General features: G+C 38.8%; 1 protein-coding gene across 2 annotated transcripts in view; it reads left to right on the forward strand.

The window, feature by feature from the left end:
- The window catches only part of LOC141431356 (uncharacterized protein CG3556), a 306784-nt gene that overhangs the window by 274397 nt on the left and 9898 nt on the right, over positions 1–22489 (forward strand). For both annotated transcript variants that reach the window (XM_074092512.1, XM_074092511.1), the window contains exons 3-6: positions 19825–19900; positions 20091–20287; positions 20976–21073; positions 21232–21479. In XM_074092512.1, the coding sequence (XP_073948613.1) occupies positions 19834–19900; positions 20091–20287; positions 20976–21073; positions 21232–21479 (610 nt within the window). In that variant the 5' untranslated portion in view covers positions 19825–19833. The remainder of the gene's footprint in view (positions 1–19824; positions 19901–20090; positions 20288–20975; positions 21074–21231; positions 21480–22489) is intronic.

The raw sequence follows: 22489 nt of genomic DNA on the forward strand, positions 1-22489 counted from the left end.
TGCCGTCTCCGTCTATTCGAACAAAACCAATAGAGACGGCATCACTTTTAACCGTCAGTTAATACTAATCAATGGATGGTGAAACCGCCCCTAAATGTAATCCAATCTTATAAAATTAGAATCGTAAAAAACAAATAGTTAATACAAAACATGTGAAACTATTTAAAATATATTACCGTATAATTGAATTGAGTATTGAATTTATTAAAATGGGCCAAATTAAATTTAAATGTCATAATAATGGCAAAAAATTCTTACAACATAGGTACTTAGATAGATGTTAAACACCCAAGACTTGAGAACAAACATTCATATTTTTTATACAAATATCTGGCCCGGCCGGGGATCGAACCCGGGACCTCAAGCTCCGTAGTCAGGGTCTCTAACCACTGGGCTATACAAACAAAAAGTATTGATTTGTGGTGTTCAATGAAGATATTTTTGTTGTAACTTACCTACGTGATTGTTTTAAGTGAAACATACCTAACCAAGTTGAACTTGACCAACCTTGAAAGTTCCTTTGGGTAAAATGTGGATTCATGTCTTTTTAATATACCTATTGATCCTAAGACGCCAACACGTAGATCTTGTTTCAAGAAAGTCTTAAAATAGCAAAATTAATGCTAATCTGAATCTTGTTTCTTTAGACGTTGCTCAATGGAATTTAAAGTAACCGGCTAAATATTGGAGCTGCCAGATGAAGCAAAACATTAAAAAAATTAGGCTCACTAAAAGCCAATAAGTTTTGGTAATAAAATAAATTACTTATCCGTCTTTTTAGGATTCTATAGTCCTACAAGGAAAAGGAACCCTTAGGGTGAAGCCAGACGAGCGTAATTTTTTTGAGTCTTGAGCCGCTTATGTTTGGTCGCATAAGTTTAAGTCAACTGATTTTCAGCCGCCGTGTAGCACAAACTGGACTTTTATATAAAAATACTCAAAAAATTACGCTTGTCTGGCTTCACCCTTATAAACTATAATCGTCATGTCCGTCCGTCCGCTAACATTAATTTTCAAAGAAAGTCGTTATGTGCACTACCTGTTCCATAGCCGATGACCATTTTGTCAAAGGGTGTAGTTAATGTACGACTTGTTAATGCACGCTCAAATAATGCACGGCCTGATAATCCGTGCTTATAACGTTGCTCGACCTATTTTTGGGAAAATACCAACCATTTTTTTCGTGTACACCGAATATTAATCAATTTAGTAGAAAATAACTTAATTTGATCCTGGCGCTTCGCAGGCCGCTGCCGCGGCACGCTCGCTGCGCTCGCTCGGCTCGCGCATTGTGGTCTCAATTGGACCTAACACAAATCTATTGTCATTCAAATCGATTGGATTCAGATTATCACGTCGTACATTATCGCTACGTACAAATATATTTAAATATATTTTGTACGCGGCCAATATTTTGTACGTCTTGATAATGCGCGACCATGATATTGTACGGCATGATAATCGGAAGCAATAATGCTTCGGATATTATCACGTCGTACATTATTGCGCGTACATTCTGAGTTGTACATTATAGTTTCCCCTGTCAAGAGTGTATCGATTTTAAAGAGAGAATTATTATAAGATCAACTTTTTCTTTTAAGTAGGTAAGTACCTTTTTTTTCTATGTAAAGAACAGATTTGGAACTTTTTACTACACGATTTATTAACTACTGTCGGAAATAAGAAATAAAACTTTAATTTGGTCTTTATTGTACCCTCTTAAGGTCTCGGTCGTTTAACGATCAGTCCCAATATTTATTTAGGCATTCGGATGGCGCCTGATATTGGGCAGGTATATGGTCTTAAGTTCTTTTTCGATATAAAATTACTGTGAAAAAAAAACAAACCGTTTATTCAGTAAATAGGCCGCAAAGTTATCTTTTACATGTAACTTTTTTATACTACCAACGCTTTTGGACACCTTGACAAAAAGACTCCTGATTTTTCCAGCACAAATCAGAGGCCGTATTGCCGAACACTATGGCACTCGCGATCGTATTCACCATCTCTTTCTACCCTCATCTTACACCGTGTGACAGAAAGAAGAGGTGAAAACGATCGTGATTCCGAGTGTGTTAGACAATAAGGCCTCAGGCTTACGTCGACCACAAATACGTGAGTAACCAGTGAATTGTAATTTTAATAAGATAAGATACCGATCTGTAATATATCTCTGAGCAATGGAAATTAGTTTTTCTTTCACGTAGATTATAGAGCAGATAAAAATCAATAAAACTACTCTAAGCTCCTCCAAATTTATTCTTTTTCAATTTGAAGACGCATTATTCCTTACGTCGTCCCACGTTTCCTGTCTGGCGCTCTGCCCAGGCCTAATCTTCCGAACGAGCGATATTCCATTAGCGGCTAGCACGTCATAACGCAGCCCCGCTAATCCGGACTTTGTCGGCTGTCCTGCAGTTCACGGACAATTAATTGTAATAGCTTTCTGTAAGCCTTATTGATTGGGCTGAGTCTCGTCGGTAGTGTTTACGGTGAACCTTCGGGCAGCAAAATTAATCTTTACTTCAGGGGTACACTAATAGGTGAATCTATTTCTATTTATTAATTAATATGTGTATAGGTAAGGTTTTTCTAGTATATGTGTAGATCTTTACGTGAGTCTAGACAGGCCTAGTAGAAAATTAGCTCTACAGGCGTCTAACGCCTCAGCATAATGTTGAGTTTCACTTTTCCCCGTATGTATAATCTACTATTTTCATGTTTGTAATATTTGTTTTATTGGTGTGAAATTTTGTGTCTTTTGTGAAAGTGAATAAATGTCTTCTTTCATTCTTCTACATTGCAAAACTGAGGAAGTTTATTTTTCCGATGCACTTATTGCAAACTAACCTTTACTCGCAGTTTCGCTCGCGTATATCACTAACTAGGTTGGCAGTCTAATTTATATTCCTTTGAATTCCCACGGGAATCCTCAAAATGTACATCTTGGTCTTTATTTGCGTTGGATTAAAAACACCCATGTAAAAAAGTTCTTCATCGAAAAACTCATGATCACCATGTATAATTTAAAACAAAAATACTCAAATTTTTCCACAATAAAAATGCACTATCGTTGTCAAATTGAACATTAAATTTGGTACCTATTATGGAAGCATAGCGTGTCGTATCTTCATCTTGGTTTGATATACATTTTAAACATTTGTGAACATCAAGCAACACGTCAACTTCAATCTCATTACATATAATTATTAAACTCATTTGCTTACGCAAAATTTTAGGACAGTTCATATTCGTGTCGTTAAATTACAATGGCGGCATAGGTAACAAACATTGTGTAATCTTATCGTAGTGTCCCAGACACAATCCGAAAGTGGTTATATCGATGATGTAGAGCCAATTTATTTTCGGGAAGCTTCGCAGTGTCTTTTCGTCCAAATTACTGCAGTGTTTGAAGTCAAAAGTCTTTGACCAGTGTGTGTTGCCAGTGATGACATACGGATCTGAGACGTGGGCGCTAACGATGGGCCTCATGAGAAAAGTCAAAGTCACTCAGAGGGCTATGGACAGGGCTATGCTCGGGGTTTCTCTGCGGGATAGAATTAGAAATGATGATATCCGCAGTAGAACTAAGGTTACCGACATAGCCCGAAGAATTGCGAAACTAAAGTGGCAGTGGGCGGGGCACATTGCTCGCAGGACGGATGGCCGATGGGGCCAGAAGGTTCTCGAATGGCGTCCGCGGACCGGGAGACGAGCTGTCGGTAGGCCTCCAACAAGATGGAGCGACGACTTGGTTAAGATCGCGGGATCGCGGTGGATGCGGAAAGCACAAGACCGGTCTGAGTGGAGAGCCTTGGGGGAGGCCTATGTCCAGCAGTGGACGTCTTTTGGCTGACATGATGATGAGAGCCAATTTATAACATGTAGTTTATGCGCATTCTGACAGCTGGGCGGGTGAACTTGGTTCACTTCAACATTCCAAGTAATAATGTGATATAACGTTTTAAACTTTCGTCACGCTGAAACACACGAATACCTAATATTTACCTCGATGTTTCGACCACATGACAGTGGCCGTGGTCACGAGTAGACTGAAGTGTGGGGTGTCAACTCTGCCTAGCAGCGCGATCCTTCACCCCACACTTCAGTCTACTCTTGACTACGGCCACTGTAATGTGGTCGAAACGTCGAGATAAATAGTTATAAGTCCTGTTTGTGGTATCTATTTTGACTATAATGTGAATCCGCGAGTTTCTACAGTTATTATTGTGTAAGAGGTGCCCCTGAATTAGCGTCGCGCGACCTTTATCCCTCTGTTATCTCTCTCTACTGTTCCTTTGCATTTCTCCGGGATACTTTGGCAAGAATACTTTTATGATTTTTAAAATTGTTCTTGTATTACAGTTTTATCTTGGGATTATTTCGCCGCGACGAGGGCGTCGCTTTTATTACCTACGTTACAGAATATTACGTTTTTGAAAACTCATATGTGGAGTGATGAACACTTTAAAATGTTATATTATTGAGTCAACGACATACATAATCATGTACATGTACATAACATAATCATGTAGTTAATGTAAAAATATGTTCACGTTTCTGTTCGTTTATCGACTTAAAAAAATACCAAAAATAAAACGTGCATTGAAAGGACTAAAAAATATTTCAACAAAATCAAGAAAAAACCATGTGCCAAATTCGTGCTACCCGATTGCGTGCATCTATATATATAAAAGAAGAAACTGACTGACTGACTGACTGACTGACTTATAGATCAACGCACAGCCCAAACCGCTGGGCGTAGAAACTTGAAATTTGGAATATATGTTCCTTAATAGGTGTAGACGCGCACTAAGAAAGGATTTTTCGAAATTCCCACGGGATAGGGAATAAATGGGATTTATATTTTCACTTCGAAATGGCCCTATTTCCGTAACTATAATTATTAGAAACTTCAAATTTGGCATGCAAGTAGGTAATACTAACAGCTAAAAACACTTTTCAGGATTTTACGAAATTCCCACGGGATAGTGAATAAATGGGATTTGTATTTTCACTTTTAATTAATGACTATATTTCCGTAACTATAATTATTAGAGACTTCAAATTTGGTAACCAAGTAGGTAATACTAACAGCTAAAAACTATTTTCAGGATTTCTAGAAATTCCCACGGGATAGTGAATAAATGGGATTTGTATTTTCACTTTTAATTATTGACCCTTTTACTGTAACTATAATTATTATAGACTTCGAATTTGGCAAGCAAGTAGGTAATACTAACAGCTAAAAACTATTTTCAGGATTTATCAAAATTCCTACGGGATAGGGAATAAAATGGGATTTATATTATCGCTTTAAAGTGGCCCTAACTCCTTAATTATAAATATTAGAAATTTCAAATTTGGCATGCAGGTAGGTAAAAACTGTTTCAAAGATTTTCCGAACATCCCACGGGATAAAACGAATAAAGAGAATTTTATATACTTACCAACTGAATCAGAAAACGCATAAGCTAAACCAATAAAACTGGGGACTGGAGATTTGGCAAACTGATGTAAATCTGGTAACAATTATTTAGCAGTGACATCCTGCTCATCCTGGCGAGGATCGTCTCCGTAGAAGGACTTAAAAGTTGATGGCACACACAGAAGATTTTACATGATTGTTAAATTTCAATGACAATGCGTTTATATGATATACACCGCCTGATGCTGCAGCCAGGGTCGTCTGCCGATGACGGAACTCCTCAAGGGCTGATAGCATAGATACGAAATTTTACATGTACGTTCAACGAGCTGACACAATTACTTTGCCCACCCGTGACCTTTATGATAGCTACTTTTGTGCCCATGCAATGTGTGTTAATGCAGTTCCTCCACCTCCACACTGTAAGAACACACAAACCCATCTATCAGCACCACCACTTTACACTGACGCGTTTCGAACTCAACAGCAACATCAACAGCAACAGCGAATCTTCAGAGCAACACAACCTTTCAGCATGCTACGGTGTGAAATTTGGCATAGAAGGACCTAAAGTACTTAATGCAGAGGTGCACTAGGGCAAAGATTAGAGAAATAGAAAGAATAGGAAAATATCTGAACTTTGTTTGTTTCTTTGTTTGTTGGGGGTCATCACTGATACTATTGAGCTGATTTAAATAATGTTTTTATCAATGGAAAGATACACTATCTCCTGATTGACATTAGACTACTTACTTTAAAAAAATTGCAAACTTTCCGCAGAATAAAAATAAGTTTCAATTTTGAGGCAGATTTTCAAAATTATTTCAATAATAGAAAGCTAATAGATCATAACAGTAATTCATGTCCCGCGGGAACTTTACAATTTCTCGGGATATAATCCTATATCGTGTATGAAGTCGCGGGCAAAAGAAACGCGTAGTATGTACTTTAACGTTTTCTAAAATTCCAACCCTGAATCAACGAAGCAGGGTTTCAAAGTTGGTAAGAATCATAATTAATTACGTATGTAGGTCGATTGTTGTATTACAAAATTTGCACCATCTGTCTAAAAGAAAATCGGTCTGTATTTGTATTTCCATATAATCCTCCGAAAAATTAATCAAAACGAAAAAGGATCGCAGAAAGTAAATGTATGTTATTCCAAATTAACGCGAGCGAAGCCGCGGGCAAAAGCTAGTCCAAAATAAAATTGATCTCTTCTTAAATGTGAAGCGTACGTGTTCTCTTAGTAGCTCATCGGCACGTAAAAAATGTAAATCGTTCGCATTTCAAAGCCCAGACGTTCTAATGCACAACTCACTTTACACACGCGCCGCGCGTCGATGAGCAATTTCCATTCATTACGATGTGACGGAACCTCCTCATTGCCCATTATTGCCTGGTACCTCATTTTACCCGTATGGTGAGAGGCTTTCAATAAGATTTCCCAGGAGCGTCTGTAAAAATTTACTGGCTGGCAAATAACATTTTGTTGGGTTTTACGTAAAAAACTGGTAAAAAACTCGCATTTTGGGAGCTCGTTTTTAGCTTTATGTTTTGTAGGCATTCACAATACAACTGGACCCTGCCCCATTCGAAAAAGGGTATAATTCGATTACATAAGAGTACCTACGAGTACACGATTCAATGAAATAAAATGCTTACTTGAAAGCTTAATGCCTGTTCCAGATTATGTATGAGTATGAGATAAAGATAACCTTTATTTTCCTATTTATTTATAAGGGCTGCTAAAGTTATAAGAAGTTTGTTTGTTCATACTTTAAACTCTTTACTGTACAAAAGGAAATACAAAAATGTTACAAAAAAGCGTTAAGTGCAAAGGCGGACTCATCCCTGAAGGGATCTCTGCTAGTTAAACCTTTGAGTGGTAGAGAAGAGCAATCAAAAAATAAGGATAGACAAATAAAGCCATCAAGAAGTATTATGTCTCCAAGATTAAATTAAATCATTTCATTACATAACATAGGTTTAATAATATGTATAATTATAATAGTGAACCGCCAGAACGGGACAAAAAAAACGAGACAGACCAGGACACAAAGTGCGAAACCATTTCACGTCATGTATAATGATAAAATATCATGATAATTTTATACCGGTACTCTGAAATTTTGATGTTACTAATTTATTTCATATTTATTTATTTATTTAAATATAATCAGGCTTACAGTTTGCACCAAGACGTCTAGCTCGTTAATACTTAATAATATGCTAAAAATAACATAAAAGTGCTCCCCAACCACTGGCAAACACGTCAGCATCTGGATTTCAGACAGAAATTCATTTAGCAGCGCAATTGCCCTGGCCGTTGGACAGTCATCATCATCATCCCAGCCTATATACGTCCCACTGCTGGGCACAGGCCTCCTCTCAGAACAAGGGGGCTCACGTTGGACAGTATACACTAATTACTTTTTACTATTTATATGAGTATTCACAAGCATTACAACAGAGGCCCATTTCACGAAACTACAAGCTAGAATTTACAAGCGGTAGTCTCTTATCAATACCGCTTGTAAATTGTAACTTGTAACTTCGTGAAATACGGCACAGGTCAAGTTATTATTTCCAACTTAAACGACTTTACCAACATTAGTCTTTCTTACTTTGCACTAGGGTGCGCCCTCGTGCAAGTTAACCCGAATCAATTATAATTATATAATTCAATACAAACAGGCAACTGAGCTCAAATTATGTAGGTACTAGTATGTTACCCGCGACTCCCTCCGCGTAGAATTCGTTTATCCCTATCCCGCGGGAACTATGGAATTTCCCGAGATAAAAATATTAGTGGTATGTACCATATGATATATCATGTACACGTATGTACTATTGTTTTTTTTGGTTGGTACCTAAGAAAAACATACCAATTTATGTAGGTAGGTTGCATACATCTACTTCTTTGGGTCTTTCAACAGAGATATTTCGTTGTTCTTATAGCATGTAATAATAATAAATAATAATAATAATAATTTATTTGTTGAAAGCAGGTTGTTGTTTTAAATAAGTTTTGAATAAATAGTAAATAATTAAAGATTTAGGGGCTGTTTCACCATCCATTGATTAGTGTTAGCTGGCGGTTAGGTGTGATGCCGTCTCTATTTGTTTTGTTCGATTAGACGGAGACGGCATCACATTTAACCGTCGGTTAACGCTAATCAATGGATGGTGAAACAGCCCCTTAAGTTCAAGCTCTACGTAGTTAATTATGATTGTGCCTGTACATATATTATACATAAATTGCACATTTAATCTACAGCAAGATGAAAATGTACAACTATAAAATACAATTTTTACTTCTCTTTGAAGTTATCTAGGATCTGTCTGCCACATGAGCAAATCATATAAATTTTAGCAGTTCCCCAACTAAAACTTCGAACAAAGTTTCTGTAACAATTCACGTCAAGCTATTATCTTATGCACGCCTAGTAGCATCAAATGGCTGTCATCGCCAGATAATGGCCAAAACTATCCGAAAATAGATTTCTATTTAACTTTGCATCATATCTGGGTCAATAAACGGGTATCGGTCAAAGGGATGGGATCCTTTTGGCATCCCATAACGCACAATTTCCGCACAAACAAAATATGCCTCTGTAAGCTTGGGTCGAATGGGAAATTTTGGGCAGAAGGCTTAGCTCGAGAAGATTGTGATGATCTTTTCTTTTTGATGTTTTATCTTCTAATGGAGGGCCATGGGATCAAAAGTAGGTATTAAGACTTCGACTTTATTGTGCTGCGTAAATACACACCTAGTAAAAAAAAACGTAAATTGAAATAGGCACAATAGCTAAATACTTATACTTACTTAGGTAAGGTAATGATCCATTCAATGTCTTCAGAGAGTTGACGTGCTTCTAAGAACTTATCAAAATCATCATCATCATCCCAGCCTATATACGTCCACTGCTGGGCACAGGCCTCCTCTCAGAACAAGAGGGCTTGGGCCGTAGTTCCACGCGGGCCCAGTGCGGATCAAAATAAACTTATTAAAAGTAATAAAAATCTTTGAATGCGGTTTCAATTGAACTCAAAATAAAAAAAAAATCTTCCTTCAATATTTTTTTATCTGCAATATTTAAGATACTTTCCCTAAGCTTTCCCTTCATGTGACATAGCCCTAGGACAATCTGTATGTCATGGACCATGTGATTAATGAGGGCATGATTTATAATGGCAAACTATATCGTGCCAAGTGATTCATTATTATCCTCATCGTCTGGTCATTATTAATATTGTTACGTGGTCGGGCGATTTGATTGCAATTGATTTTTGAACAACATACACATCACATTTTGCAAGCGTCTAGGTAGTTGAAAATTAATGAGAAATATTAACCTAATCAACAAAAAGTTGGAAAACCGCCGACTGTCACTTCAAAGTTCAATATCTCATAACGGCTGAACCGATTTTGATGAAACATGTCTAAGAACCATCGCTAGAAAACCTGCTTTCATAGTACATTGTGTCTTAAGGGCGGTAAATAAGGAATTACGAACGAGAGTGTATTAGAAGCCCGAAGTCGAAGACTGAGGGCTTTAATGAGTCGATGTTCGTAATTCTAGTACCGCCCGTGCGACATACAATGTTTTTCATCACATTTGCGAGTAAAGAAAAAATATAATTGTTCCAAATATTGGCGATACCTTAGGCTTCGCTCTTGCCAGCGCCGCTCTCCCCCACCCCCTCCCGCATCGCGCCGCAACGTGCGTGTGCGTGTGGTCCTGCAGCAGCAGCGCGCGCAGCACCATCAGTACGGGCACGGACTCATTTACCGACCACGGGTTTCATGACAAGCACATTAAGGTCGAGGGTTTTATTTGGGGGGTTGCAACCAAGGTAGCCTGCATGTTTCGACACTGTTTACGAGCAAGTGTGATGAAAAATAAAAAACGCATTCAAATCGATTCACCCATTTGAGAGCTTTGGTGCCACAGACAGACAGACACACACAAACAGACAGAAAAACTTATAACACCCCACTTTTTGCGTCGGGGGTTAAAAACTGGTAGTGCTAGCTGATGTAAAGCTTTAACATAGCAACGACTGTCCGACTAGCACTAATGTGCATTGACATCATTGTTTTAAAAAGCAATCAACTAAACGTCGATAGCTCGTCGGAAACTCGGTCAAGCGTGAAACAATTACAACCTTGTGTACAATCAATAATCGTCATTAGTTCATACCCGGTGACATTCAAACCAAAAAACAAAATCGTTATCTGCAAGTACACCGCAAAGGCTGTTATTACAATGTCACTTTTTAACCCCCGACGCAAAAAGAGGGGTGTTATAAGTTTGACCGCTATGTGCGTCTGTCTGTCGGTCTCTTAAACGGGTGGACCGATCAATTGTGTTCGTTTCTTTATTTTTGTACAAGAGTTTATATACACACACTAATGGTATATTTTCAGCTTGGCAGTATCTCTCTGGCTGTCGCTTGGGTCTCTGACATATAAACACGATACCATATCGCGTCCTGCTACGACACGGCATCGCTTTACGATGTGGATGCGACATTGTGTCATGGAAATACACTAGATTTCCACGACACGACGTCGCATCGTAGCAAGACGCGATATCGTGTCATGTTTATGTATAACCCCTAACCCCTCTGCTCTGATCTGACGATACTCTACGTTAGATGCCCCTTAACTCCGCCTTGTTTTATACAAAAAACTTCTTTAACCTAAGATAACATGAAAGATTTGCTTCTCATGATCCGTACACCGCTGTGGTCTCGATCCAACACAAAAGTAATTCATCTTTTGCAAAGCATCTCGTGTTCGTAGCCCTGATTGATGGTCGAAATAACTCCGTTCCATTTAACTTGGCGTTACTCGCTCGTCCATCCTCAGGGAAACAAATCTGGCTATTCCTTTGGAGTGATCGGTGACTTTTATTTAGATATCGCGCCTTGTTGCTAAGCGGTTTCTTGTTTCTCGCTTTTTATACTCGCTTGAAACTTGTGTGGATGGGTGAGTGATGCGATAACTGGAAAATGGAGCACTCGGAAAACAGTGTTTGTAATTGACAAGATTTCATTTTTTTTAACACCTGTAAATTACTACAGGAATCTAAAGAGTTTTGCCTCCTGAACATGGGAAAATATTTATTATAATTGATTTCTCCACATTTTAAAAAATACAAAAAATGAAAAATATAGCTGAATTTGCCAACACTACGACAGTATAGATATGTTTCCTTTGCCTTTTTCACCAGAAAAAGGAGCTGTCATAATTTTGACAACGTCTCTATGCAACGTCTACGTCAGATTTACGTGATCTTTTTTTAACAGACTAGACAAAAGTAATGGATCTATTGTGTCGTAGTTTTGGAGTTATGCCCTTTTAGAATAAGCACATCTTAAAAAAATTGTAATAAATTAATTAATAGTTGTGGTGAAATTTTAAAAATATCAGCGTTTTTCTCTTTCCAAACAGAATACAGAGAACGAATCAAATTATAGTCTTAGAAATATGAAATCTTGTCAATTGGGTCTTGTTCAACCTACTCGTCACAAAATGTTGCATAAACTTAAGTGATTAGCCGAAGTGATATTTATTTAATTGAAGTACAAATCAATTTATTTAATTGAAGTCCGTAGTGATCCAGGTGGACCACTGGGAGCCCACGTGACACCAGACGGGGGTCCCCTTTGGCGTGAAAAAAAATATGGGGGTAAGAATAAGAATACTCGTATACGTAGAAATGTAGCAGGAGGGGTCTACCAAAAACAATAAAACTTTGATCGTGGTCTACGAGCAAATAAAGTTTGGGAATCTCTGCTCTACATTATCAAATAAGTACTCGTAGGTATTTGATTTGTAAAGTATTCACTTTTATTCGAATACGTATAATGGCATCTATGTATTTAAAAAACCGGCCAAGAGCGTGTCGGACACGCCCAAGATAGGGTTCCGTAGCCATTACAAAAAATCAAGTAATATTTTTCTAAGGATCTCGTATTGTGTACGGAATCGTCCAAGTTTACGTATATTTATTTAAACCTTAGGCTGCTATATACTCTTAAACTACTACTAATTCTCAAGCAATCTTATCCGTTATAATGTTCCATCTAAATTTGATATATTCACTACCTACCATCCTGAATTTTTTCCACCCAACAGTTTAGATTTTAGAGGGGGGGGGGGGGGACGCTCGACTTTAATAAAAATTTGCACTTTAAAGTTGAATAGTTTCGCAAACAGATCACTGAATAATAAAAGCGTTAAGGCAGCCCCCCAATGGATTTAAAATGCCTATCTAACGATACCGTACAGGGTTCATCATCATCATCCCAGCCTATATTCGTCCCACTGCTGGGCACAGGCCGCCTCTCGGAATGAGAGGGCACTACAGGGTTAGTCGAGAAAAAAATCACCCCCACTTTACGTCTGTGGGTACCCTAAAAATTTTATTTTTTTTTTTTACCACTGTCGGCGTGTCTGATATGTATATTCATGCCAAATTACAGCTTTCTAGTACTAACGGTCTCTGAGAATAGCCGCGGACAGACAGACAGACGGACGGAAAGACATGGCGAAACTATAAGGGTTCCTAGTTGACTACGGAACCCTAAAAGACGAATATTATGTTATATATAAATCTCTATATACCTGTGTTTTCTGTACTGCTTACTATGTGTCGGTGTTCAATAAAGAGTCATTTCATTTCTCATGCTCTAAAAGTAGGTCGATATAGCCTTACGAGGCGGGAGTAAAGTGAGTACTTTATTCCCTAGGGAGTAAAAGTATTTTTTTTTTTAATTTACTTCGAGTGACTTAGATAAACTCAAACAGTCAGTACTTGCTTAGTTTTTGCATTAAAATAAGATTGTGACGAAAATGTTACGTTCTTAGTCTACCCGGTCTTAGTTCTATGTTTTTTCCGCATAGTAGGTGGCACCATTCTATTTATTCCAGTTTATGTATGGACCATTTCGCCGATGTGATTTTGTTATATCTGTGTCTGGTAGAAAAAATATACTTACCGCGAAAACTTTGAAATTCTTGTAGAGCGTAAATCATAAACGATTAATAGTACATTGTGTCTTAAGGGCAAACAAGGAATTACGAACGAGAGTCTATTAGAATGGCTTTAATGAGACGATTTTCGTAATTCTAGTACCGCCCGTGCGACATACAATGTTTTTCATCACACTTGCGAGTAAAATTTTATATTTTTAAAAGAAAAAATATAATTATTCTAAATATTGCCGATACCTTAGGCTGCGCTCTTGGCAGCGTCGCCCTCTCCCTCCCGCAGCATGCGCCGCAACGTGCGTGTGCTGGTTCGGCACCTTGGGCTTCATGACAAGAAAATTTGTTCGCGCAAAGGCTCATTTACCGACCACGGGCTTCATAATGAACACATTTACGGTCGAGGGTTTTATTTGGGGGGTTGCAACCAAGGTAGCGTGCATGTTACGACACTGTTTACGAGCAAGTGTGATGAAAAATAAATTGATTATTCTCACAATGTTGTCAAGTGATAGTGAAAATTATGATGTCGAGCAAAGAGCAAATAAGACATAATTGTTAGTCTTTTGCCGCCGAAATCTAGAAAGATTTATTTAAAAACCTATGAAAGTTTTATGGACTGGAGGAATAAGAAACGCATTAATTCTTTCACATAAATGAAGTGACTATTTTTTTCTCGCAATCGAAGTGAAAAATAGAGTTTTCACCTCGAGACTAAAAGTCAATATAAATAAACCCTCGGATAAATAGACACCCTCGCTTAAGCTCGGGTGGCCTACCACCTCGGGTATATATTGGCTTATTTTAGTCCTTCGATAAAAAATATAATAAGTATTGTATTGTATTGTATATGTAAGTAGGTATACTACGTGAACATTCAGAACCCACCCTACTCCTCTTCCATGTAAAACAATACATATGACACATAGACCTAACTAATTATAAATACCACATTAACTGTAAATCCGTTTCGAACTCTCTACAAGTTCATTATCAAATGCTTGGTTAACAATTTGTACATAACATAACGAATATCATAACCTTACAATAATTTGTAAAATAATACAATGACTAGCAAAAACAATAAAAAATTGTCACTCGTTAACGTTGTTGTCAGTGCATTTTGAAGAAAAAAATTAAACGAATTTGTCAATGCGAGCTTCTAAATTCACAAAAAAAAAACGCAAGTCGCGAACCCTTTGAAAGTCAAACAGATTTTCAGGAGTTTCTTTGCAGTAAACCTCGATTTTGCGTGCAGAAAGTACCAGGGGAGCATTCTGGACGAGGAGTTAATTTTCCGTCTGCTGCGCTAATTGCGGAGGCGTCCGCGCAGCCAGCCGTGAAAATGATGCTTTACTTCGTTACGGGCCCCCTACACCTACCTACACGACATTTCACCGCTATTTGCAATATTCCTGGTCCTATATTTACTACGCAGTGCAAAATTCGAACTTCGTCTCTTGCCGTTCCGATATTATTTAACACGAGAGTGAGAGGTGCGGTACTGCGGTACGATACGAACTTCGATTTTCGAATTTCGTAGTAGTCCCCTCAATAACGGTAGTTTATTGGAAAATCTGATAAGCTTTAAAAGGTATCAAAATAATCTACAATTTCGAGACGTTCTTGAGCTCGGGGTTTAATAATCAGGCTTTTCAGAAACGATATTTTAGATGAAATTCTTGCCTATCTTAATATCAATGTTAGATGTGTCAAATATTGTCTAATAATTTATAAATTAATGTGAACGTGAATTTAGAAAGAACAAAGTAAGTAGTAGGATACCTTTAATTCCTAAATAAAGGAGTTGTTCCCGAGGGCGTGCGATAGATAAATGATTGTTCGCAGACCAGATAAATGATTGTACCCCCAGGGGGGGTAAAGAGTGGCAGCTGCCCCCCCCCTGGATTTTGTTTACTCCCCTACAAACATATACTGTTGTCGATAATTATGTTTATTTATTTGACTAGGTGCTTATAACATTTGATTTGCCCCCCCCCCCTGGCCCAGAACCTGGGTACGCCCATGCTTACAGTATGACACTTAGGGGTTGTTTCACCATCCATTGATTAGTGTTAACTGGCGGTTAAATGTGATGCCGTCTCCGTCTTTTCGAACAAAACAAATAGAGACGGCATCACACCCAACCGCCAGTTAACACTAATCAATGGGTGGTGAAACAGCCCCTTAGAGTAGAAATTAAAAGACTGTGCCGCTGTCTTCATAACTGTCCTTAAATTGCCAGTATTCTGACGGAAAAAATGAAAATTATAAGTAAACAATAGTTATTTTCACACCTCTCCTTCAGAAAAAAATATTACCTAATTTTTAACTAGCTATGTACTATACATATAAGCCGTGGTGGCCTAGTGGTTTGACCTATTCCCTCTCAAGCAGAGGGTCGTGGGTTCAATCAAACCCCGGCTTGCACCTCTCAGTTTTTCGAAATTCATGTGCGGAATTACATTTGAATTTTACCACGAGCTTTGCGTGAAGGAAAACGTCGTGAGGAAACCTGCACAAACCTGCGAAGCAATTCAATGGTGCGTGTGAAGTTCCCAATCCGCACTGGGCCCGCGTGGGAACTATGGCCCAAGCCCTCTTGTTCTGAGAGGAGGCCTGTGCCCAGCAGTGGGACGTATATAGGCTGGGATGATGATGATGATGAACTAGCTATGTTGCTTTGATTGTTTGCTAAGGTCAACTCTTGCAAGTCGAAATTCACCTACTTTTAGTGATTGTGTTGGACTTGTGGTACAGATTAGTAGGATCACAGTGCAAGTAATCAACAAAAAGTACAGCCAGCAAAAAAAAATCAAATACTTTTTTATTTTTCCTCGGACTCTCCGGTACCCATAGCTCCGCATATTTCATTCGTCCACGCACCATTAGCTCACCTTCCCAATGTGAAAGTACCAGGACAACATAACACAACTGGAGCACCATTAATCAAGTGCAAATCAAACACGGATCAGTGCGCGGCACAGGCGAGGATTTATCTCTGCCTCCGTGCAATCTGTACACGCACCTACCGCTATCTGTAGCGCGCGAACGATTTTCGTGATATCGTTCATACATAATTTAGGGCCGATTTGTTTCACTATTAATGGGCGTAATATAGCAATGAGTGCGATTTCCCAGTCGAATAGGCTGTAACTATAATAGCACCTCACACATTAGGTAACATTTGTTAGAATCAAATAATTCTTTATATTATTAAGACTCAGATTCCTATTGCAGTAAAGGTTTTTGCGTCTGGATGCTCTGGAATGCATGGAAATATATAGGTAGGTTAGGTACAGTATGGGGTCTATAATTAATGAACAGGTTTTGAATATACGTATACATAATATTATTAAATAATTACTTCTTCCTTGCTACGGCTAGGGCTAAAACTTAACTCCTTAACAATAATATGATTAATAAAACTTGGTTACAGCAAATAAATAAAATTTTAAGGTTAAAGGTTAAGGTTTAAGGTCTAAGTGACGGTAAATTTTTGTGGGCAGTTTATATGTGAAAAATAAAGTTCCCACGGTCAGTTCCCAGATGTCAGTAGATATCGATGTCTAAAATAATACCTAGCTAGGTTACTTTCTATCGATATTCCCCCGAGATTACAATAAAATTAAAAAAACTCCTACCGGGATTAGAGACATGAAATTTGGCGCGGCTATTTTATACTCAATGTTAATGAAATCTATTATTATATGTGTTTTATGGAATTTCCATGAGAATTTAGTAACATCCCGGAATTTTAAATTCGCCGGATCAGATTTACGCGTGCGAAGCTGCGGGTGAGTTCTAATTTGCTATAATCAAACCGTCACCTTGTTTTGCTTTGGTATTACTTGCTAAGACTGTTTATGAGTAGATTGACTAGGCTTTCATGAGCTGAAAGGTAAACAACAATAACAGCCCTCGTCAAGCCGAACATCACCATGACTCGACAACTAAACACTTCGGAATACAATTTATTACCCTATTATGTGATTTCTTTCAAATTGTAAGACATAAGACACACCTCCAAGGTCTGTCCTCCTAGTATAAAAGGTGACCTTTTTTTTGTAAATTTAGTTCCTATAGTCAGATAAGAAATAAAATATTCCATTGACTGCACATTATGTAAACTCAACTTTGAAATGAAAATAGTCCTTTATCGTTTTTTGCTAACATAAGTATTTTCCTCTTGACATAAAATTTACCCGCTGCGTGTAGAATTCGCTCAGCGTTAAATTTCGTAAGCTACTTGTTTATCACGATTATCGGAGCTCACAGTACAGGACAGTAGGGGCTCAAAAATATCTATATAATGATAGTGACCCTACAGGCACAATTAGCAAATTAATAAGTAGAATCAAGCAAAAAAACCGTGAAATTAAACTACACTTACAGATGTATGCTTAAGAGCAGATTTTTTAACCCCCGACGCAAAAAGAGAGGTGTTATAAGTTTGACCGCTATGTGTGATTGTCTGTCTGTCTGTGGCACCGTATAGGTAGAGTCATTCACGATGACGCTTGCCGTGGTTCTTATGTCATTAATGGCTAATTTTGTCAAAATCACGCGTCTTCGAACAGGTACGTATACTCTTGACGGGTGGACCAATTTGAATCCGGTTTTTATTTAAAAGCAAGTTTTCTAGCGATGGTTCTTAGATATGTTTCATCAAAATCAGTTCAGCCATTTTTGAGATATTGAACTTTGAAGTGACAAAGTCGGGGGTTTTCCAACTTTTTTTCTATTAATTATATTAATCAGTATCTACATGCGGGTGTGTTAAACACTAGAAAAGTCGTGATCTTGCCTTTAAACTTAACTTTAACTACCTACCACCTATATGTATCCTTAGCTTAACCTTATTTTGTATGGATACGTGATGGCAAATATTGTGCCTTCCTGAATATAAAACGATCGACGTTCATTCGACGCGCCGTCTCGGGAGGGTACGAGTAATATAATGCCAAACGTAAAACTACTTACGGATCTTTGTCGCGAATAATAAAAGGTCGTCTAGAGTAACAATGGCCATGTAGGAGCAAATTTTTGTAATGTCTCTTTGTTAGATAGAGCTGGAAAATTTTATATTTCGTTTTTTTTACAAACAGTTGGAAATTGACAGACGAAATATACAATTTTTAAAACGAATAAGACTCAGTGGATTTTTGCCGCTGTTGTGCCTGGCAACGATTTGAGCTGGTGACACGCAGCTGCGGCGCGAGCCAGCCTGACCCGGGATTATTTTTTACTACACGAGTTTACACTAGTACGGGGTCAGTTGACGCTTAATTGCCTTGGATTTTACCATGTTTATAATCAAAAAGAATGTAAGTAGAATAAGCACTTTTATTGGATAAATAAAATATTTGTATTTGTATTTATATTTGTATTTGTATTTGTATTATCCCAATGCAATGTCCCTGATTCCGGGTAGAAGTCCGACTTATGACTAAAGTCAAAATCAAAATATTTTCATTCAGTTTAACCTATACAAACATTTATGAAAGTCAAAGAAATATCACCGGATAGTTGCACCAACGTCACACGCTATATAATAGACGTATGCAAGCGTTTAATAACAAAAAAAATAGTTTATTGAAAAAGTATATTGTATAGTAGTTAATGTTTTCGGATTCGATGGTTGGGCCGACGTGGTGCAGTTGGGGGCACACTTGTCACGTATAACTAGGGTTGCCATCCGTCCCGTATATACGGGACTGTCACCGTAATTGGTCATCCCGTCCCGGACTTAGGTACTACATGTCCCGTATTTGTCCCGTATTTCGACAAAATGGAGCGGGCGCGCGGCCTTACTTACTAAGTAGTAATGTTTTACTAAAAGTTAATTGTGAACTAAATTTCTAATAAAATATTGATTTAATAATTTCAACGTTGTGTACTTATTATTTGTTTTATACTTTTGATGGCTATGATTTGAGATCAGGGGCGCTACTACGAAATTCGAAGTTCGTATCGTGCGATACGTCCCTCTCACTCTCGTATTAGATAATATTAGCGTGAGCGGGACGGCATGAAACGAAGTTCGAATTTTGCACTTCGTCGTACTGCTACTGGGCCAGCAGAGGGTATCTGTTAGGAAACACATTGTTTGTCTCTCGCTGCTTATGGTACAGTTGGAAAGCCGTATCTCTATCTATCGGCGTTGCATATGTTATTTACGAGTTTTGGGCATCGAAAGAGGAATTGTCCCGTATTGGTTCCTAGAAGTTATGGCAACCCTACTTATAACCAAAATGGGTTCAAATCCGTCCGGGGCACCTGAAACTTTATCGTTTATAAAAATCTTAGGTTAATGAAAACACACAAAGTCATTTGAAACCAACGTTTCGTTTTCGGTGTTTTTTTTTACTTTTACAAACTTTTTTTTTTTCAGATCACCAATATGAACCGCTACGTCGCTAGCTTATACGGGCTGCTATGGGCGGTCACTGTTGTCTTCTGCCAAACTGGTGAGTTAAAAACTAAATAAAATCCTTAGCTTCTATCTTTTAACAAGTTTGTATCTATATAGTTGTTACCTACTCATTCACGCTAAAACGATTTGAAGGAAATTTGATATTTAGGTAGCTGGACGTTTGAATTATATTATACGCTTCTTTTTATAACGTATTCAAATCCATTTGAAAATCCTGCTTCCAGAAACCGAGGCTCCAACAACGATCGTGACCAAGCCCCCCACCACCTCCACCCCGGCCGCGGCGACCACCGTCGCCTGGGAGACCAAGGCTCTGAATGAGGGACAAGCTATCCAGAAGGCTTTGCAGTATCTCCTGCAACACAGACAGCCTGATTGGGGGTGGGGCAACGACACGCATGACGTCATGCTTACTCTCCAGGTGAGGTTACTCTTAATATGCTTCTTATACTCTTCTGGTTTCCTGGTACTGTGAGATGCAGAGATGCACATAAACATACCCCCTATCCCTCCCCCATTCAAATTAGCCTACACTGAGGGTGTACTTATTTGTTTGTACTCTGATCATTTTCATTTCCGGCCTTTATACGTCCCACAGCTTGGAACAGGCATCCTCTTAGATTGAGAGGGCTTGACTGTAGTTCTCGCCTGATGGCAAGCAAACATGCGGACTAAGATAAATAATAGATAAATAAATATCACGGGACAATTCACACCAATTGACCTAGTCCCAAAGTAAGCTTAGCAAAGCTTGTGTTATGGGTACTAAGCAACGGATAAATATAATTATATAGATAGATACATACTTAAATACATATTAAACACCCAAGACCCGAGAACAAACATTCGTATTTTTCATACAAATATCTGCCCCGACACGGGAATCGAACCCGGGACCTCAAGCTTCGTAGTCAGGTTCTCTAACCACTAGGCCATCCGGTCGTCGGATGGAGCTAGATGGAGCACGTTTGCCTAATAAATGCCCATGGTTGTGATTAATTCAAAACTTTCTACCACTCGCCGGAGGATAAAGATACATGATCACATTTTATCGTTGTCAAAGATGTTGTGTGTATATTTTAATTTTCCTTTTTACAATTGGTTCCCAGTTAGCGAATAATACCGGCAAGGAAATAGAGCAGCAAGGGTTAGAGATGCAACTGTCTGCTAAACAGATGGAGATCGAGATACTGCTTATGATGTCCAAGTAAGAGTTATGTAAAAGATTATAATTTGTCATAATTACTGGCTACCTAATTAACTTGTAAATAAATAGCTTGTTAAAGTAGGTTGGCAGTTGGTACGAAGTACTGCACTCGTCATAATAATGAATTTTAAGTGTTTAAGTAACTTACTTTTTCACAGGCATCACGAATCTCCACCGCCGTTGGCGCGTCTAGCCGCCTACACTCTCGCCCTGGGCGCCCTCTGCAAGGACCCTCGCGCGTTTCACGGCCGCGACCTGGTGGCTGCCTTGCTGCACCGCGAACCACCCCATGACCTCGACTTCGCTTATGCGACCCTGGCCGCCTGCTCGTCGGCGGCCCACGTGAGACGTCGTCACATCAGGCGTTTGCTGGATATTGCTAATGCTGCTGCTGATCACAGTCTGGGTAAGAACGCGGTAACTTCCAGTTTGTTTATGTAATCCTGGTAGCTTGATGCTGTCTGCTCACGTGACGTGTTGCCGTCTCTAGCGTCCTATTCGTACATCAGTATCACAAAGCTTGCTGACCTACCACAGTATCAGTGAGGGCACGTGTAATTTCCAACTCACTTATGCGATCCTGGTATCGTGCTCGTCGGCTGCTACTTGCCCTGGGCGATCGCTGTAAGGATCCTCGCGCGTTCTACGGCCGCGACCTGGTTGTGACGTACTTTGCTAATACGTTGCCTTAGTTACAATTCAATTCTGAATGTCACTAAAAAACATTGGTTGTGTGAATAAGTAATTCTTTTCCTAAAATATATATAATTGGCTCTACAATCTTTGCTCCTTATTAATTCCATAACATCTGGCGACCGTGACTTAAAAATAAAACCCGAACATGGATTTGAAACGGAAGCGTACCCAATGTAGGAGAGAATTCACCATCCTTGCCGACAAAATAGAAAAGGCCATTGAAGGCAAAGAAGATACTGCCGGCCAAATTTTTGAGTTATTGTCGGAAACTGCTTCAGAACTCTTTGAGGTAGAAGCGGCAGTAAGGGACCAGTGGTGCGCGGCTGAGGACTTCGACGAAGCTCTTTTTGAAGCAGACCAAGATAAGTCCATGTTATACAAATTACGTTGGCACAAGGTCAAGTCGATGTGCTCTAAAACCCTACCGCGCACAAATAGTGCATCTTCATTATTGTCAGCGGAATCGAGTCAGAAGCCCACAACGGGCAAGCAACGTCTGCCTACATTGCCAAAGTTGGAGCTCGTCAAGTTCGATGGCAACATAAAGTCCTGGCTGCAGTTCTGGGGACAATTTAAGAAGATAGACGAAGACGCCCACATTGACGCTTGCGACAAGTTTCAATATCTTCTCCAGTCCATGACTGTGAAGTTATCCACCTTCTGCAGGAAATTATAAAAAGGCAGTCGAAGCTTTAAAGGCTAGATTTGCACGAGATGACG

The sequence above is a fragment of the Choristoneura fumiferana genome, chromosome 9 (assembly GCF_025370935.1).
Source record: "Choristoneura fumiferana chromosome 9, NRCan_CFum_1, whole genome shotgun sequence".
Classification (NCBI taxonomy): domain Eukaryota; kingdom Metazoa; phylum Arthropoda; class Insecta; order Lepidoptera; family Tortricidae; genus Choristoneura; species Choristoneura fumiferana.